This window comes from Armigeres subalbatus, chromosome 1, assembly GCF_024139115.2.
Source record: "Armigeres subalbatus isolate Guangzhou_Male chromosome 1, GZ_Asu_2, whole genome shotgun sequence".
In the NCBI taxonomy this organism is placed as follows: Eukaryota; Metazoa; Arthropoda; class Insecta; order Diptera; family Culicidae; genus Armigeres; species Armigeres subalbatus.
The window spans coordinates 120,401,284-120,417,253 of NC_085139.1; the positions used below are offsets into that span (position 1 = coordinate 120,401,284).

The window sequence follows — 15,970 nt, forward strand, 5'->3', positions numbered from 1 at the left end:
TCATGAATGTGAAACTATATTTCATTTCGTTTTGAATTAAAAGAGGAATTTCATATTATATTTCGATTCTACATGAAAAAGTGTAGTATCGCATACATCCATGGTAAAGATAGAAGTTATAACACCACATAAATGAATATAATTGGGCATTTGCAAAAGGCCCATCCATAGATGGAATTAGATGGTTCGCCTCTACAGTAGTTGACTGAATTAATTTAATCATTATTTTATGGGCCATGCTGAGATTTTAAATAAAATTCGATCTTGTGTTTCATTGCGCTTACTTTCCTCTTCCACACTATCGAAGTAGTTGTTAATCGCCGATTATATTAATACCATAGTGATGATGGATAACCATACCCGTTTCATTCAGATAAAAGACATTTCTAGATGTCTATCATTGAAGCTCTTGCAGCTCCGTAAAACTATATCGTCACATTTATGTTGTGAAGTTTACACAAAGCGTCAGCCGCACAAAATGTATATGAAAGTGAATTATATGGACTCACTAAGAATCACTCATATTATTGCGCTTCACGCTGCATGATTTTCAATATTAGTTGCCATGCACTCAGTCTCCGTCATCAAACAGACATGCTTTCAGTAATTATCATCACCTGCGATATACCTAGCAGCATTTTTTTCTACATACGATCAGTTCCAGTTCCCAATTAGTCTTGTACGCGCCAGATAACGGTATCGGAAGAACTGCTCTGGAACCTGAACCCCTCGATTCTTTGCTCACGACATGGTGGTTAATTCGTTCCTACCCACATCGTCACCGTCGGAGGCGGAAGGTTTGATGCTTCCATCGATCGCCAATTTTCTTACTATCGTCCGCATCCGTTCGTGTTCACAATGTACTCCAAGCTACAACCGTACTACGGCCCATCGCATCCCGGAGGAGGCCCGGTGTCGGCTCCAGGCCCGTATCCGGTGTACTCAGCGTATAGCCTCACCGGGTCACAGCACAGTACGGACCTCCACCTCCCAGTTCGTCCGGCTACGGTGGGGGCAGAGCAGTGGCACGGAGGTAGCTCGTACGGACCGCCTGGACCTCCTTCGGTGGATATGAGTATCATCACCATTCACCACCACCGCATGCACCTGTGTCACACCCCATTCCGATTCACATTTCAAGTGGAAACCGAAGAAGGGCAAAGGTGCAGCATTGTTCCGTTGACCCTACTGGCGTTTTTGTATTTTTGAACTTGCTGCAGAGTTGCTTGAAGGAACATATGGACACCATGAATCCGACGGTAAGCGGACATAGTTTGGTTTGAGCAGGAGAAAAGTGTTAATTTATTTGTTTCATCACAAGGTCATGGTGATGACTGCAGGACAACTCGCCGGAAGGATGTTGAGGATGTGCTTACCGGTGAAGCAATACGTAACTGAACGAAGCACACTGATTGAATGTCTTACTGTTGAGGTCGAAATAGGTATCTGTCAAAGATACGAATGATGAGTGGAATTCAATGGGATTGAAGAAACTCGTTCACAGCGGACAAGTAAATTTATTTCAACCTTTGGAGGCTTGACGATAAAAATCAACAAGTGGCGGCTTTTCTGACAGTTGCAACGCAAAGGTGCAATCGACAAGCGATTGAATGCAGTTAAGGTTATTGGAATGGGAGTTGGGAAAAGAAAATTGGTTCTTCTCAGGACCAACATTTTATGAAAAGAAAGAGGTAATGGTGTGAAAATGGACTGTTTCGGTGGCAGCGGGTTTACAGCGTGGTAGCTTGGTTGCTGTTAGTGATCCTATGCATGTCAAATTTACTGCCTCATCTCTCTCCGACGCGCGCTATCAAATTCGCTAATTACGAAGTTTTGTACTTTTAAAGAAAATTTATCTCTGGATTGACCTTCTTTTTGTATAGAATGGGTTCGGAAAAAAATCTGATTTCATTTCCCATGACTAACAGAAACGAAAACCAAATAATAATTTTGCCAGAAAATTTCACTTTCCGGCCAATGACAGCATACAATCGATGTAGGTACGCCAATACCTCTTCTTAGATAAATAGTTTGAGCCATGAAAAGAATCTATGTATGGTAATTAATTTCAAGTTCTCCTCAACTTTGCCACGTACGTTCTCTATCGCGGTGCAAGAAAACCAAACGGACATTTTGAGGATGGTTTCCGGACATTTTTGAGAGGATGGTGTCTTCTAGGATTGTGATATCCTCCACTGAAAGCCAGGTCGAGTGGATTTCAGCGGCGATGCGGGCTGATGAGTCTGTTAATTCCATGGTTAGAAGAAGCTAAAGTCCATCCAACTGGGACCAACTATTCACCTTTCTGATTCAGTTGACCTCCGAGCAACTTGCTCAATGTAAATAAAGAAACACAAATTATTATGACCAATACCATCCATTTTTTATAGCTACGTAGTCCTTACGTCACTCTTTGCCGTACAACCTGATTGGGCTGCACCTTTGAGTTTTTGGCTGGTTTGCAGGGGCCTTGGACATCAAACTCCCCCCTAAATTTCCGGAGGACCATTCTCTCCTTATTTCCGGTGGACCATGGTTTTGCACAGTTTCACTCAGAGTCCCTGCTGGTACTCGGACGATGATCAGCCGCCATGGAGAACATGAACGCTGTTGTGGATTGATCCTGACATGGAGAACAGACGTGTTGAATAAGATTTGCACCTCCCTTCCCCTGTCCAGCATACGACCATATGGTTCCCACTGGGGTTGGTTACCTGATCTTCCCTAAGGTTGCTCGTGTATCCTGGGGCCAGTAATTGCGCAGGAAGGTAGGTTATAGGAGATAGGATTGTCCTCCGTCAATACCAACTTTGAATTTAGCACACTAACATTGCGTCTGGCCTTGACGTACTCCAACCAGCCTCCAGTAAGACTCTTACATAATAGCAATTGGCTGCATTGCCACAAGTGAGACTTCCCTGCTTGGTAACCATACGTAAAAGCTTTACTTCAAAGAAATCGTCAAGTTCGTGAACAAGACTTCAAGTGCTGGCTCAATTCCAGATTGAATAACTCTTCGGTCCCTTTCTAATATTTTGAGCCCTATTTGATCGTCTAGGATTAAAATGAAACAAAACTGTGCCAAAACTGTGTAGATTCTTTTCTTTTTCTCTGTAGCACTATTTACAATCGTGACTCGTTAGTTGCCTTGTTGTGCAAAGCATTGGAAAACGAAAGGTTTCCATCTTCTGAGGATAGCTTTTTTGATGAGCTTCTAAGCTGTGAGTTGGTCCTGGCAAGGTTCAGCTTACATTTGATAAATTGTGTAATTTGGACCCGCTTTGAACATGCATGTGACTTGACAGGGAAACTTCTGATAAACACTTCATTGCACACAGTTTCTTAGACATCGGTCCTGACTTTGAAGAGCGTTTCGATTGCTTGTGAAAAACAGTTTGACGCGCAATTTTGCAGATATGGCAATTATTGTGATCAGATGAGCTTCTTGTCTTCATAGATTCATCCTTGCTGCTGTAATCGTGGAGTGAAATATTCTGCGCAATCTTGCCTCTTTTGAGCGTCGGTAAACTATGGTACTAACAATTTAAAACAAAGAACTTTCGGATATATTGAATTTTGTTCATCATAAAACGGAATGAAATGCTGTTTCACTTTTGAAGATTTTTTTAAACACAATAGGCAAACTTTGGACCGATTTTCTTCGAGGTTTCTCATGGTCTTAAATTGAAACTCATCAACGAAGAAATTGACAAATGAACTTGATACGTTAAGCTATTGAAACAACCAAGAAGTTTTGAAAACTATTAAGACGCCTGCTTTGTGAATGATATGCTAACTATCATTTGAAGTGAAATTTGCTACCGTCGCCTACTTATATCACTAGCAAATAAATGTTTGCTTATACTCTAATTATAATTTAACTTACTATATTATAGTAAAGTTGCATATAGTAACTGCGGCTCAAACAACACGTATTTTACGAAGTTGATTGGAAAACTATTTCTACAAAAAAATTCTACTAAAAATTATCAAAATTCTTAGTAGGGGGAATGACGGCTTTGGCAGGTTTTGTTCTATTACTAGCAGACCCGACGAACTTCGTTTCGCCTAAAATTGATTTATTCTCTTGCTTAGTTCTCGAGTTACAGAAATTTCTGCTTTCCATTTGTATGCGAAGCCTCTCTTTTCCAAATGAGGAGGGTCTTAAAACATCTTAAGAACCTTCCCCGGCCCTAAAACCTCTGCATACAAATTTTTACGCCGATCCGGTTCAGTAGTTTCGGAGAATATAAGGTTCAGACAGACAGAAATTCATTTTATGTATATAAATTGTCAGGGGGGTTTTTGTTGACCAAATTTTATGAAATTTAGCCACAATATTCTTTGATATGCAAAGATTGGTTGGGTTAAATCTGAGCATAATTGGTTAAAGAAAACCCCCCTGACAATAATAGAGCAAAACCTGGCAAAGCCGTCATTTCCCCTACTTAATTTTCTCAAAATTACACCGATATAATATTTTGACCGCATGATTTCCAGAAAGAGGAGTACCTGTATTAGAACCCTGTGAAGACAGATCGGAGGTTCATCCTATTGTCATTCCTGGTATGCGTGGGGGTCATTCCAGAGTTTTATATTTGGGACCGTCACGAAAAGAGCTCAGGAAGTACGAGCCAATAACTCAGCCATTTGCAACGGATTCCGGAGTTTTTGGTATGAGTCGATCAGTAAATTCTCTAAAATTCTATAGGCTAGGTGTACCAGTTGTGGCTATAGCACCAGTTGTCGCACTAGTGCTTTATATGCCAAATAACCAATCAAATCACCGCAAACCAAGTTTATATAGATAAAGCATATTTATATGATACGATAACACCTTTGATTTCCTCCAAAACAAGCAAAGCATAATTGTAAAAATTGATTTTGCTTAATTTTTAACGTCCTTTGCACCAGTTGTGGTACTAGTGGTCCCAATTTGGCCAGTCCCATAAGAAAACAATGGGATTTGCCAAATAAGGAACCAAAATTAAGAATAGTGTCACAACTGGTGCATGTGTTCCTATTATGGATTAATCAATTTTGAGGATAATAACAAATTTTATTTTGGTTTTCACAGCTGTTCTAAGGAGCAGGAAGTAAAACCTTTCGCTTGATATATAAAGTCCACCCACATGATTGTTACTTATTTTTTCAAAAATAGTTGTTCTTATGTATGGCGACAATTGGTACACCGACTTTACAACTATTGTAAACAATTGATTCAATTCATTTAACTATTGAAATATTCAATTTCACCAGCCATTGTTGAAATTGCAATTTTACTGTAAATTGCCTACATTTCGGCTTTTAGGGAGTGAGTGCTAGTAGTGGACCCCGTGCGTATAATAGAACCCCTGAGCAAAATCCCAAATTAATCGCTGGAATCGTCTATTTCCTGCAAACTTCCATCCGGTGAAGTTGCTTCATGTAACAGGACAGCGGTTCCATACATTTGTTATGGACAGGAAAACAGAAATTTAGTTATATTAAGTAAATTGTAAATGTAAATATGCTAAAGGGTCCATTACTAGCACACAAAGGGGGCCATTATACGCATAAAGATCATGTGGGAATGGAACATGTAAATCAAATGGGGGGACCATAATACGTATATAAACAAACTCGACATTGCGTATTATGGGGGTGGCCATAATAGGCATACTAGCTACATCATTTTAAAATGGTTTCTTTATTGGTAAAAATGAGTGTGTTGGCTAGTTTTATGTATGAAACACGATGCTGATATATGTTGCTTGTCATCTGGTGCAGCAGAATTACAATTTGTTAAGAGGCTCGTTCTAGCGGAGCGACTGAAGTAAATTTTAGTCGTTAGGGCGTCCATTACTAGCACTCACTCCCTATTATTCAGAATTCTCTCCGAAATTCCTTATGAAATTGCTAGAGAAATACCTTCTAGAATTTCTTAGGAAACAAAAATAAAAATAAAACAGAATCATCCACCTAGCAGTGATGATGCATTTCTCGTGCATTATAAAATATATTGAAAAAATCACATTTCAAAGGTCACAAGGGGAATAGACCATATTTTTCGATAATTTTTCATATTTTTGCATTAATTAAAATGCATTGCCACATTTTGACGTAGGATTTACGTCTCTCTTTACTATACCGGGTGTCATTTCAAAATATTCAAATCGACCGCGTTACACTGTGTTGAAAGATTTTAAACGTTGATATCGTTCGTCTCAGTGGACGAATTTCTGCAGTTCAATCGACAGATTTCAAGTATGCCTTCCATGTCCATGCTGCTTGATAAGACCCGAAAACTTGGTTCAATAGGCATGAAACTGTTTTCAACGAAAAACATTGAGATCAAGGGAACCTATAAATATGGGTACTGCATAATTCTTGCATCATTTCATTACCACGTTCTGATTGGTGCGGACACCAGCGAATGAGTAGCCGCTGGGTCTGCCGAGAAGCCATAAAATAGCGCAACGCGATTTTTTCCTTTCATTCTGACCGGGACAAGCGAAGCAACCGCATCATCGATTGAACAGCACTCACTAGAGATGGGCGCTCCGCTCCGCTTAGTTTAAAATTGTCGGTTTTTCAATAGAAATTATTACTCACTATAGCAGCTTAACATTTTAAACATTTCAAAGTGATGTAAAATAGATGAATGATGAATGAATGAATAAATAAAATGAATGACATAAATTTTTTGAACAATAATTAAAATTTAAATAATAATATTAACAATTATGTTTTAATATATGTAGCATTAAAGAACTGAAGAGCTGATCCAAGGAGCTGACTCTTTTCAATGAGCTGAACGGATCAGATCCGCTCACTGCAATGAGCTGTTTTGCCCATCTCTAGCACTCACACCTTTTAGCAGGGAAATGAAGTCTGCACCGACCGCTTTTTTCATCGCTCGACACCATCGAAGCGACCATCATCAGCCGAAACCTAGCCAGTACATCAGCAGTCCACCCTACAGACCCGACAAAGCAGCAATGCTGAGCAGATACCGGCAGCATCAGCAGAGTCGAGCCGAGACCGGCCGGCACATGCTATGGCAATCCGCGAGGGACTCGAAATGCGACGTTGCAATCATCTCTGATCCATATCGGATCCCTCCAGGAAACGGTAATTGGGTAGTGGATGAAGCAGGAGCGGCCACTATATGTACGATAGGAAGATACCCTTACCAATACATTGTGTATTGTGTATAGGATCTATATATGTAGCTGCAACGCACCGCCACATTGGACGTTTAATCAGTTCAAACGGAATGTGGATAAGGTAGCAGAGGAGTCGTCATTGCTGGGGACTTCAACTCCTGGGCAGTAGAGTGGGGCAACCGACCCGAGCCTGCAATGCAACCATGCCGAGAAAGGTACAGCCACGGTATGTACGTAGGCCAATCAACTGGTGGAATGAAACGATTGCCGATCTCCGTCGCAGCTGTTTTCGAGCAAGGAGGAAGATGCAGAGAGCCCACAACGACGTAGAAAAAGTCGGGCGCAGACCAGTAGTGTTTAGGGCGGCTAAAGCTGCTCTTAAAACAGAAATCAGGCTCCGTAAGGCAGCTTGCATGAAAGAATGCTGCCACAACGCGGATGTGAACCCATTGGGGATGCATACAGGGACGCTATGGCTAAGATTAAAGGCCCAGCGATGCTGCAAGAAAGGAGCCCAGAAAAACTCAAAACAATTATTGAGGGACTCTTTTCGCATCACGAATCATCAGTCTGGCCTCCCACACCGTAAGGTGAGGCCAACACCAGTAGAGATGAAACTTGTGTCACTTACCATGAACGGGTTACGGCAGCAAAACGCCTAAAAACTAATAAGGCTCCGGGACGAGGTGTCCCCAAGCTGGTCTTGAAAACGGCGATCCAGGTTATGTTTCGCACCACATTGCAGAAGTGCATAAACGAAGGAAACTTCCCCGATTGCTGGAAGCGGCAAAAGTTGGTACTGCTGCCGAAGCCGCGTAAGCCACCCGGAGATCCATCGGCCTACAGGCCTTTTTGCCAGCTAGACACTCCTTGAAAGGGTCATTCTTATTCAGGCTGGCGATCTAAACAGAAGGTGCAAACGGATTATCAAGCATGCTGTTCGGGTTAAGGAAGACCAGGTCCACAGTTGACGCCATCCGGATAGTCGTCGAAGCAGCTGATGCAGCCAAGAAGCAAAAGAGGAGAGGAAACCGCTACTGTGCTATGACCTTAGACGTAAAAAATGCGTTCAACAGCGCCAGCTGGGAAGCAATAGCCAGCTCCCTACACAGGATGAGGGTTCCAGGGTACCTGTGCAGAATCCTGAAGAGTTACTTCGAGAATAGGACGTTGGTCTACGAAACTCATGAAGGGCTGAAGGCATAACAGCGGGTGTTCCCCAAGGCTCCATCCTGGGGCCGACGTTGTGGAACGAGATGTACGATGGGCTATTGAAGCTAGCACTACCAAGAGGTGTGAAGATCGTTGGGTTTGTAAACGACGTGGCTTTCATAGTACTCGGAGAAACAGTAGAGAAGGGCGATGTACGAGCAACGCAGGCGATAGAAATAATCGAAAACTGGTTGTTCGGAAAAAAGCTGGCATTCGTCCATCACAGCAACCGAAAGGCAGTACAGCGTAGTACCATTACGGTCGGAGAAGTCATGACCGACGACCGGCTCAAGAGAGAAGGGCTTGCGAAAAGGCAACCAAAGCGATCGACATGGTACGGTATGCATGGCCATCATCCTATAGGTGCTATTAAGCCGAGTCAGATTCCTCCTCGTGATTACACCAGCCGCCCAGACAAGAACTCCGTGTCCGAGTATTGATGTAGATACGCTGGCCAGCGGTCTTCTCTTACTGCTACTAATCGAAGAACTGTTTGACAGAACTGGCTTAATGGCTCAAGAATACAGAAGATTGGTTTCGAAGAGCTTCCGCCGCCGGAGAGCCGGAGTAGGCTAGATCCATCGTCGGGAACTAGGCCGAGTAGAACGTCACGCGTTGTAGCATTGTTTTCGAGTCGTCGGAGCATTATTGAACCGGACGCTATGCTCCACCCGGAATCTCTGGATCGACTTGGGCACTCGGACCGATCCCTCGCTGAAGTAAGAAAGGCCTCCAGACCTGCGCCGATCTGAAAACACCAGAAATGTTAAAAGTGGTAAAAGATATTCAACTAGTCTTACACGGAAGCGAGTCATCGGTCCCGAGGGAAATTCCATCGTCGAGGAACTCCCTGCCAGTGAACCAGACGCTTTTCTCCACCCGGAATCTCTGGACCAACTTTGGCATCCAACCGGTTTCCCGTTGAAGTGAGAAAGTGCCTCGGACTATCTAGGCAGAGACATTAATGTTGGACACGCAATAAACTTCCACGGGTCGTCGGTTTTCGGGGAAGCTCTCGCCGCCGGGGGACTATCTGAGTAGGCTGCGAGCACGTCGAGAGCTAAACGGCTCAAAGATGCAGTGGTGCTGAATGGTAGGGGAAATGTTCCGATCTCCATCTCTCTGTACATATATCCATCTCATCGCTAAACAAAGAAATACGGCACCAAATTCGTCGCTTCTTTTTATCAACATGCGTGCTCACTGCTGAAAAAAATCACAAAAATAATAAAGAAACGAAATTCCTTTCCATTGCTTTGTTTTTGATGGGATGGAAATAGGAGCTATGAGATGAAGCGGCGAACTGTTACCCTATGTGGAAGAGAGACAGTGAGCGTCAAAGATCAAGAGACGCGCAAACCGAATAAAAAATGCTTCGATGAGAAAAATGTAGCGAACTAGCTGTGCTTGATAGAGGCTGAACATGTGAAGTGCATGAGTGAGCACAGTCCCCCTCCGAAGTATTGGCGCCCAGTAAGTCAAGTAAGGGGGAATCAGAGCACTACAAGAGAGGGTAACCCAAGAAACCTTCTGTTACTTGGGTGGATTTAGCGGGTCGGCCTTCAGCCATCCCCGAGCCCTGAGTTTCCATGTGTCTGTTTGCAGATTTGCCTTCATCCCTTTATAAAAAAACACACGCACACACACACACACACACACAAAGTTCCTACAGCTGGAACGGGGCCGAGTCGATTATCGACGTTACGTTCTAGAGCCCTAGCCAAACAAGTAGTTCGAACTGGATGGCTACACTCACAGCGACCACCTGGCGGTTCGCTACAGTATCGGCTATACGACCAGCATTCGGCGGACGTAAGAAGGGGCGAGGCCTAGCCCTCGTATGTGGAAGACATCGTACTTCGACGACGAGGTGTTTAAGGAAGCACTCCGCCGCGAGCACAATTCTTTCGGTCTGAGCGGCGAGCATCTGGTAACAATACTCTCGCGTGCATGCGATGCCACAATGCCTAGGAAAGTCCACCCTAGGAAAGGGAGGCCACTGGCTTACTGGTGGACTCAAGCAATTGCGAACCAGCGCCGCTCCTGCCTACGGGCACGGAGGCGGATGCATCGAGCACGCACAGAAGAGGAGCGTGTTGAACGACAAGTGGCGATCGTGGCTGCTAGAGCTGCTCTAAAGACTGAGATTAGATCAAGCAAAAAAGCCTGCTTCGAGGGCCTGTGTCAAAGTGCCAACGCGAATCCATGGAGTGACGCCTATATGGTCGTAATGGCCAAGACACGTGGGGCGATGGTCCCTACAGAGCGGTCTCAGAGATGCTGGAAGGATCATCATGAGGGCTCTTCCGCGTCATGACTCCAAGTCTCTGGCCTCACTTTGTGGAGCTGCCAGGACCAGGGTGCTGACGAGGGAAGAGTAACTGTGGCGGAACTTGCAGTGGATTGCACAGTCCTTTAGTGTAGGCGCCAGGACCGGACGGTATTCCGATCAAAGCGGCCACTGCTGAGGCTCCCGAGATGTTCAGATCTGTCATGCAGAGATGCCTGGACGAGGAGTCTTCCTGAAGCATGAAAAGCAGAGCTTGGTCTATTGTCAAAGGCAGGAAAACCACTCTGGGAATCCGTCGGCATATAGACCAATATGCCTGCTTGATACGGCAGGGGAAGGTACTCAAGAAGATCATCTTCAACAGGTTGTTGATACGCACTGAGGGTGCGGTTGGTCTATCGAGTAACCAGTTTGGCTTCCGAAAGGGTAAGTCGACCGTAGACGCTATCTTGTCGGTTACCAAATCCGCGGAGATAGCAATCCAGCGTAAGGGGTAGTTGTGCAGTACCCGGGCAGCACAAGTTGGACAAAAATGGTTGCAGCAACTTCATTGTGACTAAATCTGGTCATATTTGAGTTGCAGTAACCTATGTGGAACATGCGTGCTGCTAGGGTAGTGACTCTCGACGTGAGGAATGCTTTCAATAGTGCCAGTTGGGCAGCTATTGCAGATGCGCTCCTGCGTCTTGGAATTCCCGAGTACCTGTACAAGATTCTCGGAAGCTACTTCCAGAATCGAGTACTGGTATACGACACGGAGGCGGTTCGGAAGTGCATTGACATAACCTCAGGGGTTCCACAAGGTTCCATACTGAGTCCGGTGTTATGGAACGTCATGTATGACGGTGTCTTGAGGCTGAAGTCCCCGGTGGGCGTGGTAATCGTCGGCTTCGCTGGCGATATTACGCTGGAGGTCTACGGCAAATCGATCGAAGAGGTGGAGTTGACTGCAGCCCTTTCGATCGCAATTGTGGAGGAGTGGATGAGTTCCAGGAAGTTAGAACTGGCTCACCACAAGACTGAGGTGGTTGTTGTTAACAACCGAAAGTCGGAGCAACAAGCGGTGATAAGGGTCACCTCTGAACGCTTCATCAAACACTTGGTGGTAATGATCGACGATAAGCTCATCTTTGGTTGCCACGCCTGCAAGCGTTCCTCCACAGCTATAGTGGCATTGTCCCGGATGATGTCCAATAGCTCTGCGGTTTATGCCAGCAAGCGCAAGCTTCTGGCTAGTAACGCTCTGTCCATACTGATGTATGGGGGGCCAGCTTAGGGCACGGCCCTGCGTAATAACTGCTACAGAACGAAGTTAGAAAGTACGAATAGGCTTGTGTGCCTAAAAGTTGCGAGCGCGTACCGTACCGTGTCGCACGATTCGTCATCACCGGTATGATGCCTATTGACATCGTTACCGGTGAAGACATATAGTGCTTAGAAATGCGCGACACGAGAGGCATCCGTAGCACTGTCAGGTTGGATGAGTTCCACTCCAGTGTATTTTCAGAGCGCACGCTCCTGTGGCTCTGGGGTGCAATTTTTTGATAGTTTGACATGACTTTTAGAAAATTCAAATATCCCTTTATTAGCTGCACTTGCTTATTTAAGATTATACAATCTTTAAGAAGGAGTGAAATCAAAGCGTAGAATTTTTTGCTCTGAGTGTAAGACAACACTGCACACTGATACACACACACACACACACACACACACACACACACACACACACACACACACACACACACACACACACACACACACACACACACACACACACACACACACATACAGACAACACCTCAGTTCGTCGAGCTGAGTCGATCGGTATATAACAGTATGGGTCTCCGGGCCCTCTATCAAAAGTTCTTGATTGTACCAGAAAGGCAAAAATAAATTAAAAAAAAAATCTTTTGGAAACTCTTCAGGAACTCCTAAAAATGTTTCAAGAAATCATTTTGGAATATCTCCAGAAATTACTTCGGAAAATCCTTTACAAATTCTCTCAGATGTTTCTTATTGTCACACCACAGGGATTGCCTTCAAAATTCATCCAGTATTCCTTTCAGAAGGTCGCCAGGAAGCTACAGATATTTATTAATCGAATATTTCTCCAAAACAATGACTTCTTTCGGCGATAGCAGTGTTAATAATTAGCAAATGCTTTGTTGTCTCTACATCCGACGTTTCGGTTAATATATTTAACCTTCTTCAAGGGGTTAGGAGTTTGTAACCTAACCCTTTGAAGAAGGTTAAAAAATTAACCGAAACTTAGGATGTAGGAGCAACAAAGTATTTGCTACTTATTAAGACTTCTATCGCCGAAAGAAGTCAATCTCCAGAGTCCAAGTCCAAAAATCACTTCGCAATTTCTTACGGGAATTTCTGTTATCGAAAATATTTCCACATATCCAGATAAGTTACCCTCACGAATTGTCCTCGTCCAGGAGCTCTTTCGGAAGTTTTTGAAGGAGTTACTTAAGAATCCTCCAGAAATTTATTTGCATTTGTTCCCGAAATTCCTTTGGAAAGTACTTAAGGCACTAGTTTTCAAATTCTCAAATAAATTTTTTGAACGATTACCCAGGAGAAATTTCTTCCTAAAGAAATTCTGAAGGAATTTTTGGGGAAATCCCTGAAAGAAGTTTAAAAGCAACACATGGAGAAAATTTTTCGAAGAAATCGCGAATGTGAATGAAAAGATATTTTTTTATGGAATATCTAAAGGAATTAATAAATTACTTTGTATACGAGAAAGGCAAAACAATCCTGGAAGAATATCCCATTGAGTTGCTGAACGAATTTCCGAATCAAATCATTCAATTTTTCAGACTAATTGTCAAGCTGAGACATTGTTCTAACAGATTTGTCGTTTCTCAAAATTATCCCTGTTTCGATTACGCCATAATAGCTGGTGCTTAACTATTCTGTACCTTCATGGCGGTATGAATGGGTCATAGATCTTATCGACAGTTGCCAAAATCCAATGTTTCCAAATCCGAAACACACAAATAGAACAAATAAGAAAAAAATAAAAAAATGTGTATTTATAGTGTTCTTTTTCTTATCACTAATTAGTACAAATAGGAAAAAATGCTGAAACAGGTGTGCATGGAAGGATTGTAGGTTGGACTGTAGAGCATCATTTCACATCTAAGCAACGTATCATTTATGGTTTAGGTTCATGAAGTGCTGGTATTCAAAGCTGCTATCTTGGTTATTCTATGTGCATATATGTAACTGTTAACTAACCTTCAATGTGTCAATGTTAAATTGTGTCGTCTGTGTTCTTTGTCCTCTATGTCGGAATGTGGTAAATATGACTCCATTGAACACGCAAAACTGAACTCCATATTCTAATAGCACTAAATCACAATTTCACATTCCAGGATCGTTGCCAGCATCACCTACTTCACGCTGGTCTTGCTGAGCTCCCGCCTGGATGGCAACCCATTCCTCAATTTTCTCTTCCAGAGTGCCATCGAACTGCCGGCGTACAAAATCGGTCAAATTCTTTCCGATAAGCTGGGCAGGCGGGCTTCCAATTCCCCTGGCGTTTTGACTGCATCGCTCATCTGTATTCCGATTGTGTTCATCATTCGCGTTGCCGAATTAAATCCACTGCCATCGCCCTTTCTATTGCCATCAAATTCTGCGTCAGCATAAACTTTTGCCGTCAATCTGCAATCAATTGAAATCTATCCGACGTGTTTGAGGCAAACGGGTCTAGCCTTTGCGGCCATTATGGCTAATTTGTTCGGCATATTCGGACCATATGTGGTCTACCTCGGAACGGAGTACGACGTACGATATCCGTTCATAGTAATTGGACTGATGTCAGCATTCGGAGCTACATGTGCTTCGTGTTTGCCAGAAACACTCCACCAGTCGCTTCCGGAAACAATCGAACAAGCGCAGAAGTTTGGAAAGCAGCAAAAGTTCTGGTCACTTCCTAAGAAACCAAGGGAAGGTTACGAGCTGGGTCCGGCCCTGGCGGCGGGCGTGCGACTCAAAGACAATGGCGCCGCTATTCGGTCGCCTGAGTTCATTGTCAATAAAGAGAACAATTTTAGATTCGTATATTACTTGAAGATGACCGACTCCCTGCTGATTTTTGAACTGCTGTTTATGAATCAACTGACCTCATTTTACAAAATCACGTTTATACAATTGTATTAATCGGTTGACTTTAATTCTTGATGTGGCATCCTGATTCATGATCAGCTTTATACATAACCTATCGAAAACTAATCAATTCTCATCTTCCTCAGGATGGTCGTCAGTTTGACCTATTTTACCGTGATGCTGCTCAGCTCTCGAATGGATGGCAATCCGTTTTTGAACTTCCTGTGGCAGAGTGCCATTGAGCTGCCCGCCTACAAAATCGGGCAGTACCTATCGGACAGGCTTGGTCGTCGGGTGTCCAACTCGTTGGCTTTTCTCGTCGCCACCGTGATCTGTATCCCAATTTACATGATTGCCCGTCAATCGGAGTATGAAGCGATAACCGTCACCCTCACGGTCGCCATCAAATTTTGCATCAGCATCAACTTCTTCGCCGTCAACCTGCAGTCTATTGAAATCTATCCAACCTGTTTGAGAAATACGGGGCTGGCTTTCGCTGCCATCATGTCCAATTTGGTTGGCATTTTGGGGCCGTATGTGGTCTACCTGGGAACGGAGTACGACGTGCGATATCCGTTTTTGGTCATAGGAGGAACATCAGCTGTTGCAGCAGTGTGTGCATCACTTCTACCAGAAACGCTGCATCAATCACTGCCGGAAACGATCGAACAAGCGCAACAATTTGGCAAGAATCACAGTTTCTGGTCTTTGCCCAAGAAGCCCAAAACAAGTGCACCAAGTGATGCAGATTGTGAGATGTCCGAGCGCAAGCGGTTAAACGGTATATGTGATGAAAATAGTGAAAGACGATAAAACTGATTATAGTTAAAATGATTGACTTTTTGAATGTGAATAGAAAGAAATTTCTCAACTTTTCTTGTTTGTCGTTAGAATATTATTCAATATTAGCTTTTGTCAAAAAAGAATGATGATCCCATTATTTATACCTGTATGCTTGGGTACAGGTTGTTAATTAGCAAACTTATCATTTAAACAGGCAATAACTACAGCCTGAAGCCCAATTATCAAATGGATCGTTGGCTCCGACATGGGGTATGAAGGTATTATCGCCCCACATAGTGGCTGGGGAGGATGAAGATCAAGAGGCAAACGGATTCGATTGATTTGGATTGATTGGATTAGACTTTGAGATTGATTTGACTGACTTGGATTCCGATTTGATTGGATCTGATTGACT

At 43.5% G+C, this 15,970-nt stretch overlaps 1 protein-coding gene and 1 pseudogene across 1 annotated transcript in view; both read left to right on the forward strand.

The window, feature by feature from the left end:
• LOC134218289 (uncharacterized) overlaps positions 1–1,398 on the forward strand; it is a 10,541-nt pseudogene extending 9,143 nt beyond the window's left edge.
• Positions 1–15,591, forward strand: part of LOC134205058 (solute carrier family 22 member 21) — a 217,320-nt gene extending 201,729 nt beyond the window's left edge. Inside the window, exon 8 of the mRNA XM_062679950.1 lies at positions 14,919–15,591. Within this exon, the coding sequence (XP_062535934.1) occupies positions 14,919–15,585 (667 nt within the window). The 3' untranslated portion in view covers positions 15,586–15,591. The remainder of the gene's footprint in view (positions 1–14,918) is intronic.
• The last annotated feature ends 379 nt before the right edge of the window (positions 15,592–15,970 follow it).